Source organism: Mus pahari, chromosome 17 (assembly GCF_900095145.1).
Source record: "Mus pahari chromosome 17, PAHARI_EIJ_v1.1, whole genome shotgun sequence".
Classification (NCBI taxonomy): Eukaryota; Metazoa; Chordata; class Mammalia; order Rodentia; family Muridae; genus Mus; species Mus pahari.
The window spans coordinates 39,812,741-39,830,482 of NC_034606.1; the positions used below are offsets into that span (position 1 = coordinate 39,812,741).

Consider the following 17,742-nt stretch of genomic DNA (forward strand, 5'->3'; position numbering starts at 1 on the left):
GAATAGGTCAGTGGGGCTGTGGTAGACAGCCTGGGTCAAGGAGGCCATGACTGGCATGGGACAGGGAGGGGATAAGGGATTGTCTGAATCCAGTTCTCTCTATAGCCAAGCCTAATGCCTGATATGGTGCTTCCATTGGACAACTATGTGATCCAGGTAGTTTTTATTGGGAGATTCGTTGATACTGAGGGTGACCCACAGGTTGGATCTTAGGTTTGTATCACAGTGAATTTACACAGGACTTCATTCAGAACTTCCTGAGGAAGTGTGAGTTGGGGGGGGAGGGGAGAGGGGCTTTGGCGTGGCCAAGCTGGAATGACCTCCATGGCCTGACCAAGGGGCGTGGTATGGTTCTGTGGAGCCAGCTGGGAGTGGAGGAGTGTGGTCAGTCCCTGTTGCAGAGATTGGACTGGCAGCAAGCGATGGATACATGAGGACCTAAGCCCAAGCTGCGGACACCAGGACAGCTATCGTAGCACATCTTCGTCACCAGAGGAAGATCTGTAAAGCTGATGGGAGACCCTGGGGGATAAGAGAAACCATGGTGCTTTCTGAAGCTCTGAGCTTCCCAAACCTCTATCACACCAGCTCTCACTGTACTGAGGGCTATCTGCAAGGACTGAAAGACCCGGCTTGGTCCCTATCCCAGGCAGAGGCTGCCAGACGCATTCCTACTGTGTTCTTGATCTGCTAGGCTCTGGGGTCTGGGCTCTGCCTGCCCAGTGAGCTAGCTCTTTGTTCAAGAAGGGCGTGTCCGGTCCATCCCTCCCATCACACTCACGGGTGGCAATGATGACACAGTGGGTGGAGTTCCTTGGGCAGTCAGACCGGCGGGAGCATCCTCCAAATCCCTTGCACAGGTGGCATCGCAGGCCCCGTGTTACAGCTACAGACAGAGGGAGACAGGGGCAGCCGGTGAGCACCTCCTGCACAGGATGCCACCTGCTCTGGTACCCAGCACCCAGCTTCCACATCCTCAAGCAGGCCCCATAGCTCTGCAGCCCGGCCTCCCTCGATGGGACTTGCACCTCGAGACCTTGGAAGAAGGGCCGAGGGAAACCCTGATGCTCAGCCTACCACTGCGTGAGAGGCAATGGTCATTGGAGCCAGCTGGTCTGTGTTCCAGCCCAGAGTACCAAGGGCTGGATGGAGCAGAGGTGGACCTCCTGGGGAAGAGGAGGATAGGTTCCAGTTCCTGAAGACCAGAGATGGAGAGGGATGGGGGGGGGGGGGCTGGGACTTTAGCCATGCCCTCCTTTACCTCCAAGTACCTGAGGAAAAAAATCAGTTCTAGCCCTGGGGGGTCTCGGTTCTATGGCTTAAGATGATGGGACCTTTATCCAGTTGGCAAGGAATCCAGGGCAAGGCCAGGCAGAAGGAAGGCGGGAGCCTTCTGAGTTCCACTGGCCATTTTCCTGGCAAATCCTAGATCACAGGTCTTACATCCAGCCCAGGGACCCCCAGACAGGCCAGCGAGTGGCCTACCCTGCTCTCTCTTGCTTTCTCTGGGTTCCCTTTTCTGTCTCCCTACCTCTCCCTGTCCTCTCTGCAGCTTTCTCCCTCTCTCTTCCTTAAGCTTTCTTCCTTGGATCCCAAAGTTCCAAACTGCATGCCCAGACCTGGGTATTCTCCGTGACCACTCAAGCTCCTGCACACGGGCTCTGTACAAGTCCTGAGCTGACACACCAAATAGGGAAGCTCCTAGGGGAAGTCCCATCCTACCTGGGCCACTGAGGAGTGTCTGGGACAGGAAACTGGATCCTCCCTGGGGCTCCTACTACAGCCACACCTCTACCAGACCTCACATGTAAGTTTGCTGGTCCATCGTGACTAGTCCCAGAGGTCTTCATCCTATGTACTAGAGAGCAGGTGGACAGACAGCAAGTCCCTACCGCAGCAAGGTCCCCACCGTATGTATGCCTGGGCTGTTTGCCAGCCCCTATCAAACAGCCATGGCTGAGACTCTGCACAAAAAGGTAGCAACAGAAGCCAAAAAGTCTGTAGCTTGCCCTCCGGACGTTAGACACTAAACAGACTGAACATGGGTTCCTTGCACAGTGAAAGGCATAGACAGTAGCTGACTGAGGGGCAGGTGGTTGAGGCACCAAATGGGACAGGAAAGGTGCTGGGAAGAATTGGACTGGCATCAACTCCCACTTCTCTTCCTCTCCATGCCTCCTAGCTTTGCCCAGGCTCAGCCTTCCATCATCCATGTGGCATAATCAAGCCCCGTCTCACAGGCCATCTCTTCCCGTGGAGCTTCTCAGCTCTGGCACAGAGATCCTCCTTGGATACAGCTGGCCTTGTTGTGTTCGTCCTTAAGGCCGTCTCCCTACTCTTATTCACTAGGGTTCTGGAAATGAATGGGGATCCCTTCCCACTCTCCAGTGCCCCCCCCCCCCGCCCCAAGCATCTGTCACACTGGACCCTGCTTCACCGATGAGGCTCAAGAGATGTTTAGAGAATAAACGATCGAATGAGCTCTAGGACAGGGGCAGGAGCTGGGTCATTAAGAAAATGAATAGCTGTCCTTCTTGGGGTCTTTGTGTCATCAAGGAAGCCAGGAAGGTTTAACTCTCAGAAGAAAATTGACTCTGGGCACAGAGGTAGGATCATAGAGACAGACCCTCAGGTAGGCAGAGAGAGAGGGTCTTGGAGAAGGTAGGAGGGACAATAGAACAAGCCTCAAGACAGCAGATTCCACTGGGTCCAATCCCACTGCAGCATTGCCAGGAACAGTTGACTCTCTCTGGTCTTATTTTCTCACTCTGGGATCAGCTGAGGGTGGAATCTCCCCTTCTCAGGCTATGTTGAGCCCTGAGGCTATGGCATTACCCATGGGTGGCAGATCAGGTACCCAGCGAAGACGTAGGACATGGAATACTGGGGGGGGGGGGGAAGAGAGAGAGAGAGAGAGAGAGAGAGAGAGAGAGAGAGAGAGAGAGAGAGAGAGTCTCCTTCCAACTTTGACATGGCCAGGCTTGAGGCCTTTTGTCTTGAGGGGTGGGAATGAAGGAAGAGCCTGGGAGGTCCCTGTGTAGAGGCTTGCCTCAGGCTCACAGATGGCTCCTGAGGTACTAGAGCCTTGGCTCAGATGGAGATGGCAACTGGCCTATGGCTGAGCACTCCCTCTGACACCTCAGCCCTGACAGAGATAAATGTCTCTAAACCTTGAGCTCAGGGCCATCAAAGTGGAGATGGTCTGTGCAGAAGACTCTGGGCAGCGCTTAGGAGGTCAGCAGTTCAGACTTCTTCAGGTCAGGGTCTCCATTAGGCCCAGTCCAAGAAGAGTGAATTCGAGTCAGAGATGTACACATGGACCTCCTATCCCACACCTCAGGTGGACCCCAAATGCTGGAGCATTCCCACCCATGATGGAAAACCAAGATTTTGCTAGGTAAGGTTTTCTGGGCGCTGGGGTTGGCTGAGTCTGGAGCACCGTTTGCTGATGGCAACTGTTTCCTTTGCTCAGGCATTGATCGGGGTTGGATATAGGAACCACTTGGACTCCATCAAAGGATGGCAAGGCCAGGGATAGACAATGATATCTGTGGCTGTCCCTGGGAGGCCATCGGCAGGCACTGGAGTGAAGGCATCCATTACGGGAGCTAGCTAGCCTGGAGGGTACAGAAGCTCAAGGGAACTGAACATCAACCAGATGAAACCACCCTGGGAAGGTGGAACAGACAGAATCTAAAGAAGGAGGTAAGAGGGTGCAAGGAGACAGTTGTGGCTGCAGAAGACAGATCTGCTGGGGCCCTGGGACTGGAGGGGGGCAAAGTAGCAGAGGTGTGTCATGCTTGTGAGTGCGCAAGGTTGCCTATGGGGTTTCGGATGCCTAGGGTTGGGTTTCAAACTGAGAAGTAAGCGTGCGGGTTGAGTGTTGTGGGGTCCAGAGAAGAGGGTTTAGAGATCTATGAAGGCCAGCAGCAGAGGGCAGAGGCTTGTAGATAGGGAGGGTTTGGGGGTCAAGGATGGGGAGAGGAGTAAGGAAAGGGGTACCCCAAAGGGTCAGCAGTGGCCCAGGCTGGAAAGACAGTGCTAGGTAGGGGCAGTAGGGAAGGCAGGCACATTCCTGACTCACCTAGCTCCATGCTCAGGACCACGGCCAGAAGGAACCAGAAGGGAAGCCTCATGTTCTCTGTGTCGAGGACGAGGCTTACTCCCTGGCCACCCCTTATACCTGCTTGTGGCTCCTACTCCACCCTCGCCTCCCACTGCTGCTGCCTCCCAGCCCTGAGTCACTTGGAACCCGGCTCAGATGGGAGCTGGCGGAGCTTGTTGCTATGTGGCCTTGGGGAGCCAGGTACAATTTCACAAGCCTTCTTCCCTCTTCCATGGAGTAGGGATGTGCCGAACATCAGGCCCAAGGCTCTCAAGGGTCTTGCGCAGGCTGGAAGCTCAGTACAGGTCCACCTCACCCTGCAGCCGCACAGAGGATATGGCACAGCAAGTAGTCCTCCGCTCCACCGGAAAGTGAGACCGGAGCTGGGACCAGGTGACACTGGGATGTCTTCCTCGGCAGCGCCTTCTGGATGGAGGATGGTGGCCAGGCTTTTGAGGAACCAGTTTCCTCATCTGCTAAGTCAGGCTTTGGTCATGTCCTGTCCCTCCCAGGACTAGGAGAGCCAGGAGAATCATGGCTGTACACGTGATACTGGGAATCAGGGGTGAGTGTTATCAATCAAGGGATTGTACTAGCATGGGACCAAGTGGCAGTAGGAGAGGAAGGCAAAGCCTTTAGTGTTAAAAAGATCCCAGATTGGGCTAAAGAGACAAAAGCAGTGGATTGCAGGGCAGAGGTCATTCTGTCAATAGGCTGGGGGAGAGGGGCTGAGGCCAGGCAAGGGACCCCACGTGTCTATGCTGGCTATCCAGGTGGCTTTGATTGACCTCCATTCTTTATGGGATTCCCCCAAACCTGGGGGTTGGACAGGGCAAAAGGTCAGAGATGCTGAGAGAGGAGCTACTAGAGTCAGACTCTCTTCCTGGGTATTAATTAATAAGGATGTGGGATCAGGAATCAGAAAGCCAGACGAAGGCAGAAGTAGCAGGTAGGGGGCTCCAGTTCAGTGTCTCCCACCCAGTTCCTCAGCCCACCCTCAGGCTTGTCAGTCCATGCATGGGAACTGGTGGGCCAGCCTCTTTCCACAGAATGGAGGTGACTTCTAGTGAACTCCAGGTATCCTGTTAATACTCCCTTGCCTTGGCTAGCTTGGGTACAAGGACAGGAACCAAAGACCTTAAGGGTCAGAAGGACCCACCAAACCAATCTGGATTCAGACAGGAGGGTATGAGAGAAAGAAAGACGCATGTCCTTCACTTGTTTATTATTCAATGGGGGACAGACATTGAAAGGGACTGCTCTGGGGTATAGGTGGATGGAGCTGGCCGGGGGAGGGAGATGTGTCGTAAAAGTGGATTTCATTTCCTTGCTGGGTGAGAGCCTGGGGTTGCAGAGACACAACCAAGGGAAGTGCCAGGCATCATGTGTCCATACATGCATCCTTTGGGGCCTCCTCTGTGCAGACCCCAGGCATAGGCCTCCAAGAGCCAGCTGAGAGGGTACTGGCACTGTCATTTCACCAATGAGATGGCTTGAGGAGCCCAGGTCACTCGATGCTGCGGGATGCCATGGTGCTTGCCAGGAAGTAACCACGCACCAAAGCAAAGGCACACCCCACTCCTGGAAATCTTTTGAGTTTCAGAATGTGAACTCACATGCTTGCCACAGAAGATGAAGGCACAGGTGCTCTGCGTCCTGCCCCCGTCTGCTTTGGGGGGAGCTAATCACAGAGACGGTGGCAGAGTATGACTCTCACGGGATAGCTTGTCTCTGGTGGACTAGACCAGCCCACCCCTCTCTGCTCTGAAGAACGCTTTGGCTTCATGCGCTGACCCAGCTTCTTCAAATCCTACAGAAGCACACACATTTGGTGCTGTCCCATCAAGTGGCCCCCTCTCCAGTGACTACCAAGAGGCTTCCAGATTGTAACTCAATAGATAACCGCTGCCGGCCACCCTGGACATCATCTGTGTTGAGTTGAGGGGCCATTGTTTACCAGTGTGAGACTACTCACGGGCTTGAGCCCTAGTCCCCGACAGCATTAGCCCTGACAAAGGCTAACGCTCCTTTACACTTCTCTCTACTACCTCATCCATTTTCCCCCTCTCTCTGTGTCTACACACAGGGCTGGACACCCCTGGCCTACCCCTCAGCCCCTCAAACCTCCAGTTCTGACATTTCAGGTTCATGGGCTCTTACAACACTGCACTCTGAAATTCTCTGGTTTATGAAGCCACTATCATCTTCAGGGGGCCCAGCCTCAAAGAACCCCAGCTGTTGGAGGAATACCCAGAGTTGAACGTGTTGGTTCTGGAAAGATGAATGGCCCAAGAAAACGAAGTGCCTCACTCCTCCGTGCTTCAGTGCCTTTACCTGTCAACAGGGCACAGTAATGACCACCTCAGACACTGCTGTGGAGTGTGCAGAGCCACCTGCAGTGGGCTAGACAGATGTTCATCGCCCCAGCCCAGACAGGATTCAGGAGAGGCCATCTGGGTCTGTTCCCCTAATCTGCATCCTCCACTGGCAGGCTTGGCCCTGTATTAATTGAGCACATTTGGGACTCTGTGCTAAGCACCAAGGACAGGCTAGCTAGGCACAGGGCTTCCTGTGCGGCTGAGTGGCAGTGTGGCCACTGTGGGGCCTATCTGGTCAGTGTCCCGACACAGATGAAAGAAGCTGCCCCCAACACCGCAGCACCTTCAGCGCTTCGCTTTGGGGCCACAGATAATCAAGCCTCTCCCACAGCACCCCCTTGTGGTAGGAGGGAGGACCTGATCTGGGTTTCCTCCCAGTTTTGGCTGAGGACGCCACCTAGCTGGGGACAATGAACTTGCACATGCAGGGTAACAGGATAATGTTTCACTACTGAGTCAAGGGCCTGCCTCTGACCCTCCTTGCCACAGGTCAGTCCCAATGTTTGTTGTTGTTGTTGTTGGTGGTGGTGGTGTTGGTGGTGGTGGTGTGTATGTTCCATGCGAGCTCAGGTGGGGGCAACACTGGCTTCCTCCTAGCATCCTGCCTGGGCCTCAGGGGACACCAAAGCCAGTGCTGCCTTTTGGGCTCTGTAGCCACTGCCTGGGTGCACATGTGCACGTGCGCTCCCTGCTCCCTTTTCCTGGCCAGCCCATCAGCAGGATGCCTTCCCCACCTGCCCAAATCCTCCAGTGGCTTATCCCCAGAGGAGGAAACTGAGGCAGAAAACCACATCAGTTCTAGCAGCAGACAGAGCTCAAGGTCTGCCTAGAACCGGGAGGAAGGTCCCCAGGATGGACCTTTGTGACCTGAGATCCCACCACTGGGAGGTCAGAATAAAACATTTGCGATGTGGTGACCAGCAGGATGTGATGACCCAAGGACTCTCCATGGGTAATCCCATTACATGGACATTGGCCAGCATCCTGACCCCTGAGTTAGGTCAGCGTCAGGGGGTTCCTCAGTGGCACGTGAGTTGGGGTACGAGTTAGAGAGCAGGGTAAGGCTCCCGGGGACAGCGACACGGCATGAAAGGCAGATCGGTGTCTCCCAAATCTGGGCTGGGTTCTCCCGAGACTTGGTACCCAGCAGTCTGCGGCCACAATAGACTTCACAGGCATTGTCACCTATCACTTGGGCTGGCTCCCTGTACACTTGTCTCCCGAGAATTTCCCAAGAGACTGAAGGATGTAGGAGCTGCCTACGGGACCTGGGAAACCGCCGGCTGAAGTCTGCTTCCCTGTCTTGGTCACCCTACTGTTCTGCTCTAACCTGCGTCTGATCCCTCCCTGCCATGCCCAGAATAACTGGCCAGTGCACAGGCCAGACAAAAATATGCATGAGTCATCTGCCCCCATGTCCCCGCCAGCCTCAAGGCCCAGCAGCCGGTGTGTGGATGAGGGACTGCAGTGGAGGTCAAGGGACCTGTTGAGCTGGGTCTAGAGGGATTTCAGAGGCCTATGGAAATGACGCCGTTGCTAGGAACCCTTGGCCAATGGCTATCCTGACATCAGGTCTGGCAGAGTTCCTCAGATAAGTGGAAATGACAAAGGGCTTCCTCACATGGCTTCCACATCAAGTTTTCTCTGGCAAGCCGTGCTGGACATGGAAGACAGCCCTGCTGAGTCTTTCTCTGCGTCTAGCCAGCTTGTTATTCCCAGCGCCCCCCCCCCCCTTTAGCAGACCCATCCTCTACTGGGTAGACTGAGGCAGGATCCTGATGCTATGAAGGTGGAGTTTGGCTACTAATTCTATGAAATGAGTGCTCCTTGATTTGAGTGATGACCCCTCCGCCATAAACAACACTCTTCCAGATGCCCCTGGTCCTGGGTAGAGGAGGAACCCAGTCTGCCCCACCCATGGGTGGGGCACATTACAGGTCCACACATCAGCCTTCTGAAAATGACCTTGGAGTGAGGTATCTGGATGCCATCAGTCCTTTTGTAGGTAGCCATGGGACCTCGTGGTGGCTGAGGAGTCTCAGAGGGAAGAGGGTTGGGTGGAGCGAATGGACAAGAGGGGAAAACTATGTTTTTTAAAGTGTTGCGTTTGAGTGGATCTGGCTTGGGGAACAGAGCTTTACAGCAAGCTCCAGAAGGTAGCTAGGAGTGCCGGGACCAGGGCCAAGGTCACCGGGGTAGCAAAGCCAGCACCGTTGCAGAGGTAGTACTGGCAACAGGAGGTGGCAGATGCGTGCTTGGAGTAGCCATCGTACACGGTTTCAAAGCAGCTGGGGACACAGGACTTCCTCACCTTCATCCTGTAAGGGGTGAAGTCTGTAGGGGACAGACACAAGGTTACAGTGAGAGGATCAGAACCTTGGATAGCTCAATCTTAGCTTGTCCACCAGGGCAAGTAGAAGCCTCCCTCCAGGATGCCAGACTCACAAGTTCGTGTGGTCATACAGTAGGTGGCTGTGGTTGGGCAGCGCATGGGTTTGAAGCAGTTGTCTCCATTGTAGGCACACACGTGGCACTCCAGAGCCTGGGCTGTGGACGAGGATGGGGATTAGGGAGCAGGAAGAAATCTTTTCCCTGCCAGTCAGACCCCAGCTGTCTCCAGGCAACCTCCCACTTCCACTGGGGGGGGGGGGAGGGAGGCAGATCAGGACATCCAGAAGGCGAGAGAATTCTGCCCAGTCTGCCCTCTCTCCACCTGCCTGTCCCAGGGTCAGGCTTCAAACGGGTCTCTCTAGCCTCTGTCCACCTTACCCACAGGCAGGCTCATCAGGGCCACCAGGAACATTGTGAGCAGGTGGGTCATGTCGGAGACGTGAGGGCAGTGCCGGAGTGAACAGGAGGATAGCAGCTGGTCCTGGATCCAGCTCAAGCCAGGGAAGAAGCAGGGCACAGGAGCTCTGCTTGAGCTCTCAGTCTCCTAGAGATGAAGCAGCCCTGCACAGCGGATGACAGAGATTTGTAATGACAGTTGGGCTGAAGCAGGCACAAGAGCCTCCCAGCTCAGTGGGAGTCACTGATTTCCAGTTACCTGGAGATGGGAGGAGGGAGTGGGATATGGAGCATTCCAACAGAAGACCAAAAGCAAGCAAAAAGTGAGGGTGGAGGGAGCTAAAGAAGGGGATGAACGGGCAACAGCGAAGAAAATCAGGAAGCCCCAGGGTCCTTGAATGCCAAACACAAAGAGAATCTCACCGGGGGGGGGTGTCTTTTATTTCAGGGGAGACTTGGCATGCAGTCTCTTCCTGGCAAAGCCCAGAGTGCAAGAGGCTCGCCAAAATAAGCCTGGAACCCAGGTTTGGACTCTTCATGGGGCAGGGGTCCTTCTCGCGCGTTTGCTCTCACTGCGTGAAGTCCTCCCAACCCCCGCGCGCAGTAAAGTGTAGAGTGCTGTGTGACTCCTTCGCCACAGGGGAAGGGGCTAGACGATGCTTGCCCAAGACAGAGCTCCATAGCTGGGTCTGGTGTTTGGGACTGTTGGAGGAGGATGTGAACTAATATTCTCCTCCTTGCCTATAGACTCGGGCCGGCCCCTGCTGTAGGGGTACCAAAATACCCTCCCGGGGGACAACCCATCCTTTATGACCCATTTCCCAGGTGCCAGCCCAGGATACTGAAGTCCTGAATCAGGCCAGGCCTGAGGCTCGACTGAGCCTGCCCCCTCTCGGGGAGCTCCGCCCGAAAGACTGCAGTCTTGTTTGGGTAGGACTCCCGGGGCGGGCTGGGTGCGGAGTGACCTCGCCCTTGCCCTTCACCACCACGATCCCTATCTTCATGGAAACTCACCCGTGGCCGCTCGCAGGTCCCTCCCGCTGTCTGACTGGGAATCTGTACACACTTCGTGCGGTGTTTGTACCGCATCGCAGGCAGATCAAGTAGCCTCCGCTGGGGCAACAGATCCGCAGTGCCTGCTCACGACTGGTCCCGCCCCCCCCCGCCCCCAGGACACAGGCTCCGCCCCGGAGACCGCTCAAACCCCGCCCCAGCTTGCCTTCCGTAGGCTCAGTCTCCGGGATAAACTTTCTGGTAATGGCCCTAGTGAGCAAATCCTGGGCATCGCTGGGCATCAGAATGCACCTACTCATGTGCAGATTCCCAGGAGCGACCCAGAGGAGAGTGTACACCTCCTGGACATTCTCCTCAGGTTTTGTCGTAGCTCTCCACAGACCAAACTGCACTGGGTGGGCATGCTGACTCTGGGAAGAGGCACCGCTTGGGCAAGGACCTCACTGCACCTTTGTCCTTACTTGGGATCCATAGCAACGCTTGCGAGCAAGCCTTAGAGGAAACCCCATGGCTCACAGGCAGTTCTTACCATCAAAAGTGTACCACCAAAAAATTTCTCTATGTAGCTAAAATTCATTTTGTTTTTATTGTGTTTCAAAAGCAGTCAAAATTTAATAGTTCTTCACGAATCCTCCTTTTTTTTTTTTTTTTCCTGTTGTGGGAGGAAGAAAATAAAATCTGTAGTAATAGCGAAGAGTGCATAGGGCACTCTTCCAGCAGGTGCATGCGCATATACATACAAGGGGCCTAAGAACTAAGACAAACACACCAGAGGAGTAGGAGCTGGGAGGTAGAGGCAGGTGGATTTCTGTGAGTTCAAGGCCAGCCTGGTTTACAAAGGAAGTTCCAGGGCAGCCAAGGCTCGTTACACAGAGGAACCCTGTCTTGAAAAAAAATAAAAATAAAAATAAAAACAACAGAGTCAAACAACCAGTACACTCTAGTCCCTGAGAAAACATACCTGTTCTTCCAAACCATCCACAAAGACCGTGTGGCAGTGTGCATAAATAAGAACGGCCCCCAAAGAGTCATACATTTGAATATTTGGTCCCTATTGCAGGCAGGGGGTGGGGACTAACAGGTGCGCTGTTTTTGGAGGAGGTGTGCAGGTAGATGGAGTTTCAATCCTGTATGTGTGGGGGGGATCAAGGCTGAGCTCTCTCCTGCCTCCGTGCCTTCGCTCCTCCACTCACGGGCTCCACCCTTCTGAAACGGGGAGCCAAAATTAAATGCTGTCTTGTATAAGCTGCCTTGATTGTGGTGTTTTGTCGCACCAATAGAAAAGTAATTCAGACAGACCATCAAGTAAATCTCAATACGTGCATGGGCAAGGCTCTGTACACACACACACACACACACACACACACCACACACACACACGTACACACACGCGCGGTGCACACACACACTCACACACAGGGTTGTGTGTAGATGGAGAGAATTCCCAGCTTTGCAGATCCTGCCATGGGCTGGCCAGCCTGGTCAGTGGAGGGATGAAGGTAGGTTAGACGAGGTCTATGAGCGCCAGAGAAGCTGTCCAGTGAGATCATGCAAGGGAAGTCAGAGCTGAGTTTGAGATGCCTGTAGACTTCAGGTGAGAAGACAGAGCTGGACTGGGAGGTTTGTCTGTTCTGTGGCCTCTTGCCAGCCGCAGATGTTGTTGTGTTCCATGGGAACACAACATATTATTGTGGCACACAACATATTATTTGTGGGCACACTGTACATTGTTGCTGTCTTCAGACAGACCAAAGGAGGGCATCAAATCCCATTGCAGATGGAGTATGTGGTTGCTGGGAATTGAACTCAGGACCTCTGGAAGAACAGTCGGCGCTCTTAACCGCTGAGCCGTCTCTCCAGCCCCCTTGAGCCCACTCTTTGATGGTGGCTATGTAACTTTCCCCTGCTAATTGAAACATGGAGGAGGGAGGCTTGTTGAGACTCCGGACATAGAGGGGGTTTACAAGGCTCAAGAAGTAAATACGGTTTCCTAGGTCTCAGGCAGCCCTGAAGCTCACAAGATTCATCAGCTCCGTCCCCCAGGCTTCTACAGGTGGAAGACAGGAGACTCTCTGTAAGGATGAACCTTTCATGAGCTGTCCCCCAGGCTGGGGTGGGAGCTTTCTTGATATGGCTGCCTTTGAGTTGCCCATGTCTGCAAGTGACCATTCACACACACTCCTTTACTCAGCCTCCAGTGGACCTGGATGAATTGTTCCTTTGCCATCAGTGCTATGTCTGGGGTTCATGTCTCACCAGAAGAGGACACACAACAGCTGTCCTTTACATGTCAGCTGTGGCAAGCCATCATAGACCCAGCTGATGACACTGGCTCTTTCTTCTATCCTGGAGCTAGGTCCTCTCTGGGCTTCCTGATTTCTGGGGTGGGGCCACATTCTTTCCGGTCTCCAGGGAGCTGTCAGGGGTCTTCATCACTAGCATTCCTATGCCTGACCGATAGTGGGGGGCACTTAGGAGTCACTTCCCTGCTCCCAGACTGTTTCCACACTTGGAAATGATTAGGGCTTCATCTTGGGCTCTCCTAGCCCTCTCTCCTCTAGCCTGACTCCCTCACTTCCCTCCTGACAGGTGTCTTCTGCCGCTCAACTCTGCTGACCACTAGGGGGCGCACTGGCACCAGGCTTGGCCCTCAGCTCCAGGTTTGGCAGTCCCAGAGAACAGCCACTACACAGCAGCCAATGCAGGGTGTCTCCCGTGACTGTGACTCTTGGAAAGTTTCCTAATTTCTTGGGTTGGGGCACGTTCCTCCTTGCCTTTCCCTCCATCTCTCTTGCTCATGGTAGATGAATGTCCTACAGTGTCTGGTAGACAGGGTGGTGGCTCTAGAGCAGACCAGCTTCCACTATAGACAATGGTGGCTGGGTGTGGGAGTCTGTGTAAAATATCCCAGGCTCAGCAGATCCAGTCAGCACCTTGCTCTACATGAGGAGGGGCCCAGAGAAAGAGACTCGCTGGGCGGAGGTAACAGGGTTCACCCCAGACCAAGCAGTTGCTTACCTAGGCCTTGAGGCTTAGTGGCTTGGGGAGTTTTGATCATACGCCAACTCTCACAGCCCTCTTTTGGAAGCAGGGTGTTTAGTCTTCTTTAAGGATCAGGGTGTAAGTGCATAAAGAGAAGAGGGACCCTCACTATACCTCTGTCATCTGCAAAGGGCAGGGTTTGTCATACAGGCTCACCTTCGTGGAACGGGCTAGCCTGCTTAGCAGCAAGGAGGACGGCATGTTTGGGTTTCTGCTGAATACCTGTCCTTTATCCAACCACACAGTCTCACCCCATTCAGGAAACTACAGAAATCCAAGTAGCACCCAGGGGCCTAGGCGGCAGCAGGAACCTATTTCATGGGAAAGCAAGCAGTGGGCCTAGATAGACGGTCTCTAGGGCTGAACTCTGCTTAGGGCCCTTCTAGTCTGCATCTCGTCAGCTGGTACTGAGGCACACCTCCCACCCCAACATACACATCTGGAAGAGTCCCTAAGGAATGAGTGAGGTCAACCTGGTAGCTGGACTCACCTTAGACCTTGGCTATGTGCAGTGCCCTCGAAACTCTATGAGGAAGCTTGGGGAAACAGGATCTCAGGGTTGAGGCCTGGGTACATTGTCCTTCCTCCCCACATGGGACTTGGGGAGAGTTTTCCCCTTCCAGGACGGAGATGCCTTTCAGGTCCGGTGCCAGGCGCTACTGCACGCTGCCCAGGCTTGTCCAGGGTAACATGTACCAGAAAACCTACTGTCACACTCATGACTCCACACAGTCACAGTAGTGTTAGATCATTTATTTCCAAGTAGAAAAATAACTGGAACAAGTACAAAATCAGAGGGGAGGAAGCATGTCTGTCCCCATCTTCCATGCTGGGACACAGGCCACTTCTTCCTGTCCTGGGGGAGGTACTGTGCTATATATGACATCGGCTCTTGGTGCCCACCAGGACCCAGCCCCAGCCTTGAAGGGCAACCCCAGCCTTAGCTCCCGGTGCCTCCATCATGGTCAAAGGATGGTCCATGGGGACCCTGAGGACTAGAAGGGAAGGGGCAAGAGAAATTCCAAGCAGTGCATTACAGGCAAAGAGCCATAACAGAGAGCAGGCCGAGGCTCGTTGCCAGGCCCAGGGTGACACTGCTGAGCAGGGCACGTCCAGGTGCAGCACTGACCAACCTCTCGTTGCACAGGTCACTCTGGCAGCATTGCGTGACCTCGGAACCGCTGCTGACATGGCCCTGCTGGCTGTAGTCGGAGGTGCATGTGCTTGCACACTCTTTCCTCACCAGGTTCCCACTCAGAGGTTCCACTGCACACAGGAGGGAAAAGCGGCATCAGGCCTGGCTTAGTGCACCCTGGCCCCCCATCCGAGCTTCACCCCCTCTTGACCACCACTTTCACCATGACTGGCCCATTCCCGGGATCAAACCTAGGGCTGATCTCTTGGCCCTGAGGGACTTGGGCTGCCACTCACCTGAGGTGACGGTTTTGCAGAAGTAGAAGTTGGACGGGCAGACCTGAGGGTTCTTACAGTCGGCACTGTTAGTGCACACGTGACATCGAAGGGCCCTGGCTGAAGGAGGAGGGTTATTGAGTCAGTCAAGTAAAGGTCTTTGCCACAACAGAGCCTTCGGAATTTGTCACCCTAGCCCCTGCCCCAGACACCACAAAGCTCGTGTCTGTGTTTGGGTCAGAGGGTGTCTAGATATCCCTTAAAGCCCTAGAGAGGATGTTCTAGCCAGTGCAGAGAGACTTTTCAAGGCACTCAGGAGATTTCTGGTCTTTGCTAAGTGTCCCCCATCCCGAAGGTCTGAATTCTGAAGAGCCTGGAGAAAGAGGGTCTTGACCACCCTGGTGTTACCCAGGACAGATAAGAGGTGGCAAAGGCAGTAAGGGAAAACTCTCAAGATATCTGCAGCTCTCCTCTCTCTCAAAACGCCCCTTTCCTAAGAGTTAGTGCTAAAATTGCCTGATTCTGAAACAGTGTGAGTTTAAGATCCGGGGAGTTAAGATGTCAAACTCGTTTTGTTTTAAATGTCAAGAGACAAGCACCCCTCAACATAAGCCTAAATTCCCATCTTCCCTCATTTGATGACATCCCCGTCAAGCCCAGCCTGCCTAGGGATGAGTGTCTAGTATCCAGACAAAGCTACCCACCCATCCCTTCCCAGTCCCCAAGGGCAGCAGCTCACCTGGGCTAGTGGCCACAGCCAAGGTAAGGAGGATGAGCAGAGCTGTCTTCATCCTAAACATCCTCTGGGAAGAGTGGGGACCCTTTCTCTCCCCAGATCTTATAGATGGGAGAGGAGCTGTGGGAGGAGTGAGGGCAGCATGCAAATCAGGTCCACCCCACCCTTCCTGGCCCCATGCCAAACAGCCCAGAACAGGCCTGGCTTCTGCCACCTGGAGGGAGCCCTGCAGCCTTCCTGAGCAGGGCTGGCTGTGATCGGAAGCCTAGCAGACCATTCTGGTTCTTGCTCCTGACTCTGGATGCTGTTGAGGCTCCATCCCTCCTGCTGTGGTCTCTGCCCCTGCTCTCTGGCTCTCCGTTTCCTTGTGGATTGCCGGTACCTGGGTCACCTCGTCTTTGCCTTCAGTCACAGCCTGTGCTGGAAGGCCTCAATACCTGTAGGTTGGGAGGCACAGAGCACCTTCCTCTGCTCTGGGCTCAGTGCATCGTTGACCCAGTGGGGACTTGGATCAAGGACCCAACCCCAGGGGAAACAAATGATCCTTGTGGAGGTGACTGCTACGTCAGGGGAGAGAAGTGAGAGTCTCTCTGTGTGCTGGGTATGGCCAGGTTAGGGTTATGAAGATCCCAGACCATGGCAACTTGGCGCCATCCCAGGAAACGGTAGGGCCAGAGTAGGACGGGATCATCCGAGAAGCAACAAGCTCTGGAGGCTTCTCATTGCTGTGCAGATGTGAGTTTTCCTCCATCCATTCCCTCACATCTTCCCTCTGCTTGGGCCTCAGGCCCCACTTCCATTGAGCCCTTGCCCACAACCCTCCCATGATGGTAATGAGGACAGTGCCATTCTCCCACCTTGTTACTATGGTCTGTGTGTCTCTGCTGTGCTCCTCTGTGTCTGAGAGCTCCTCCCACTGACCATCAGAACCAGGCAGGTGCTGATGAAGGTCTCTGTCATGGCCCTGAGCCCCACTTATGTTCTCTTTGCATGCATAAGAGATATTCTTTGTCCTATGACTCTAGTTCTTAGTGGAAAGGTAACTAACTCCTAGCTGCTGATCCTGTCTGCTCCTCAGGGGGTTAGACTGGGTGAGCCCTATAGAATCTTCCTTCTGCTCTTGTCCTGGAGGTTCAGGCTATCAGCAATGGCCTAGGGACAAAGATTAGTGTTGGACCTGTCCCACTAGTGTCCTGAAAAGTGGATGAACAAGCACCAAGGATGGGCAGGTCAGAACCTGCTTCAGGGATGGTTGGCCTAGGTCCTTGGAGCCCTATAGACCTTTGGGCCAACCATCTATGGGCTCCGGACTCGTGTCCCCTCCTCTCTGCTTTCCCCTGAGCTACCTGGCTCCTGAGCTGAATCAAGTGAGGTAAAGCTATGGCTACTTGTTGGGGTTAGCAAACAAGTGTCCTTAGAACTCCCATGTGGTTCTTCTTGGTAGGACTTGGCAAATCTGGAAGTGACTTGGATAAGAGCCCCTGGAGAAGGCCCATCTCTGTCCCATGCCGTCCCCTGTTTTGCTAGGTAATATCTGCCTCCCCTGGATTTGCTTACGGCAGCTGGAAGGCCACAGGAAAGGCCTGAAATTCAGGGTCCTTGCTTCCTTGGAAAGGCCCACGCAGCTCCAGCCCCTCTTCCCGGAATACATCAGACATAGGGAGAGTGGGTGGGCAGAGGGATAGGAGGGTGGCTCTGAGCCTTGGGAACAGAACTTGGGACTCCATGACAGGGCGGTGACAGAGGCAAACAGGAGAAGATGAGTCACTGGAAAACAACTGGAAAAACAGGCTTGGAGCTTCTCTTGGGCTCAGCGGAGTTCTGGGGTCTGGGAATGAAGGGCAGACAAGAAGTGGGGAGTCTGGGCCTGAGATTGAGAGAAGGGTTCAACAGGCTTCCCACTCACACCCTGGGTAGGAGGAGGTATCTGTGTGCTTGCTTGCTCCCAAGGACTTCAGCCTTCATGATGGGCCTTGGATCTGTGAGGTCCACATCCGTGGTGGGAAGGGTCTTTGTCCTTGGAAAATCTGCTTGGAGGATGTGCCAGCTACCTGTTCCCAGCAGGGTTCCATAGAAGTATAAAAGAGCCACACACTCAATTTGCCCTTAGAAGACTGTGTGATTCAGGTGGCAGAAGCACTCAACAAGGGTCCTGTTGGAGGTGGCCAGGCTGGAACTTGGAGGAGGTTCTAGATGGGCACAGGCACCCTCAGTTCCCTCACTGTCTGTTTTCCGTAACCCACTTCATGCAGAGCCACTGCTTTGAGAAC

At 54.2% G+C, this 17,742-nt stretch overlaps 3 protein-coding genes across 3 annotated transcripts; all 3 read right to left on the reverse strand.

Annotated features, from left to right (window-relative positions):
- Positions 1–152: 152 nt before the first annotated feature.
- Positions 153–4,142, reverse strand: Slurp2 (secreted LY6/PLAUR domain containing 2). Its single transcript, XM_021217376.1, has 3 exons — positions 4,085–4,142; positions 782–886; positions 153–522 (listed from the first exon to the last, which is right to left on the reverse strand). The coding sequence occupies exons 1-3, from the start codon at positions 4,134–4,136 to the stop codon at positions 386–388; spliced, it is 294 nt and encodes a 97-aa protein (XP_021073035.1). The 5' UTR covers positions 4,137–4,142; the 3' UTR covers positions 153–385.
- Positions 4,143–5,313: 1,171 nt separating this feature from the next.
- Positions 5,314–10,418, reverse strand: Lynx1 (Ly6/neurotoxin 1). Its single transcript, XM_021217414.2, has 4 exons — positions 10,285–10,418; positions 9,253–9,435; positions 8,929–9,030; positions 5,314–8,817 (listed from the first exon to the last, which is right to left on the reverse strand). Exons 2-4 carry the CDS (start codon positions 9,302–9,304, stop codon positions 8,621–8,623), a joined length of 351 nt encoding a protein of 116 aa, XP_021073073.1. The 5' UTR covers positions 9,305–9,435; positions 10,285–10,418; the 3' UTR covers positions 5,314–8,620.
- Positions 10,419–14,067: 3,649 nt separating this feature from the next.
- On the reverse strand, positions 14,068–15,536 carry Ly6d (lymphocyte antigen 6 family member D). Its single transcript, XM_021217408.1, has 3 exons — positions 15,476–15,536; positions 14,758–14,856; positions 14,068–14,592 (listed from the first exon to the last, which is right to left on the reverse strand). The coding sequence occupies exons 1-3, from the start codon at positions 15,534–15,536 to the stop codon at positions 14,360–14,362; spliced, it is 393 nt and encodes a 130-aa protein (XP_021073067.1). The 3' UTR covers positions 14,068–14,359.
- Positions 15,537–17,742: the final 2,206 nt, after the last annotated feature.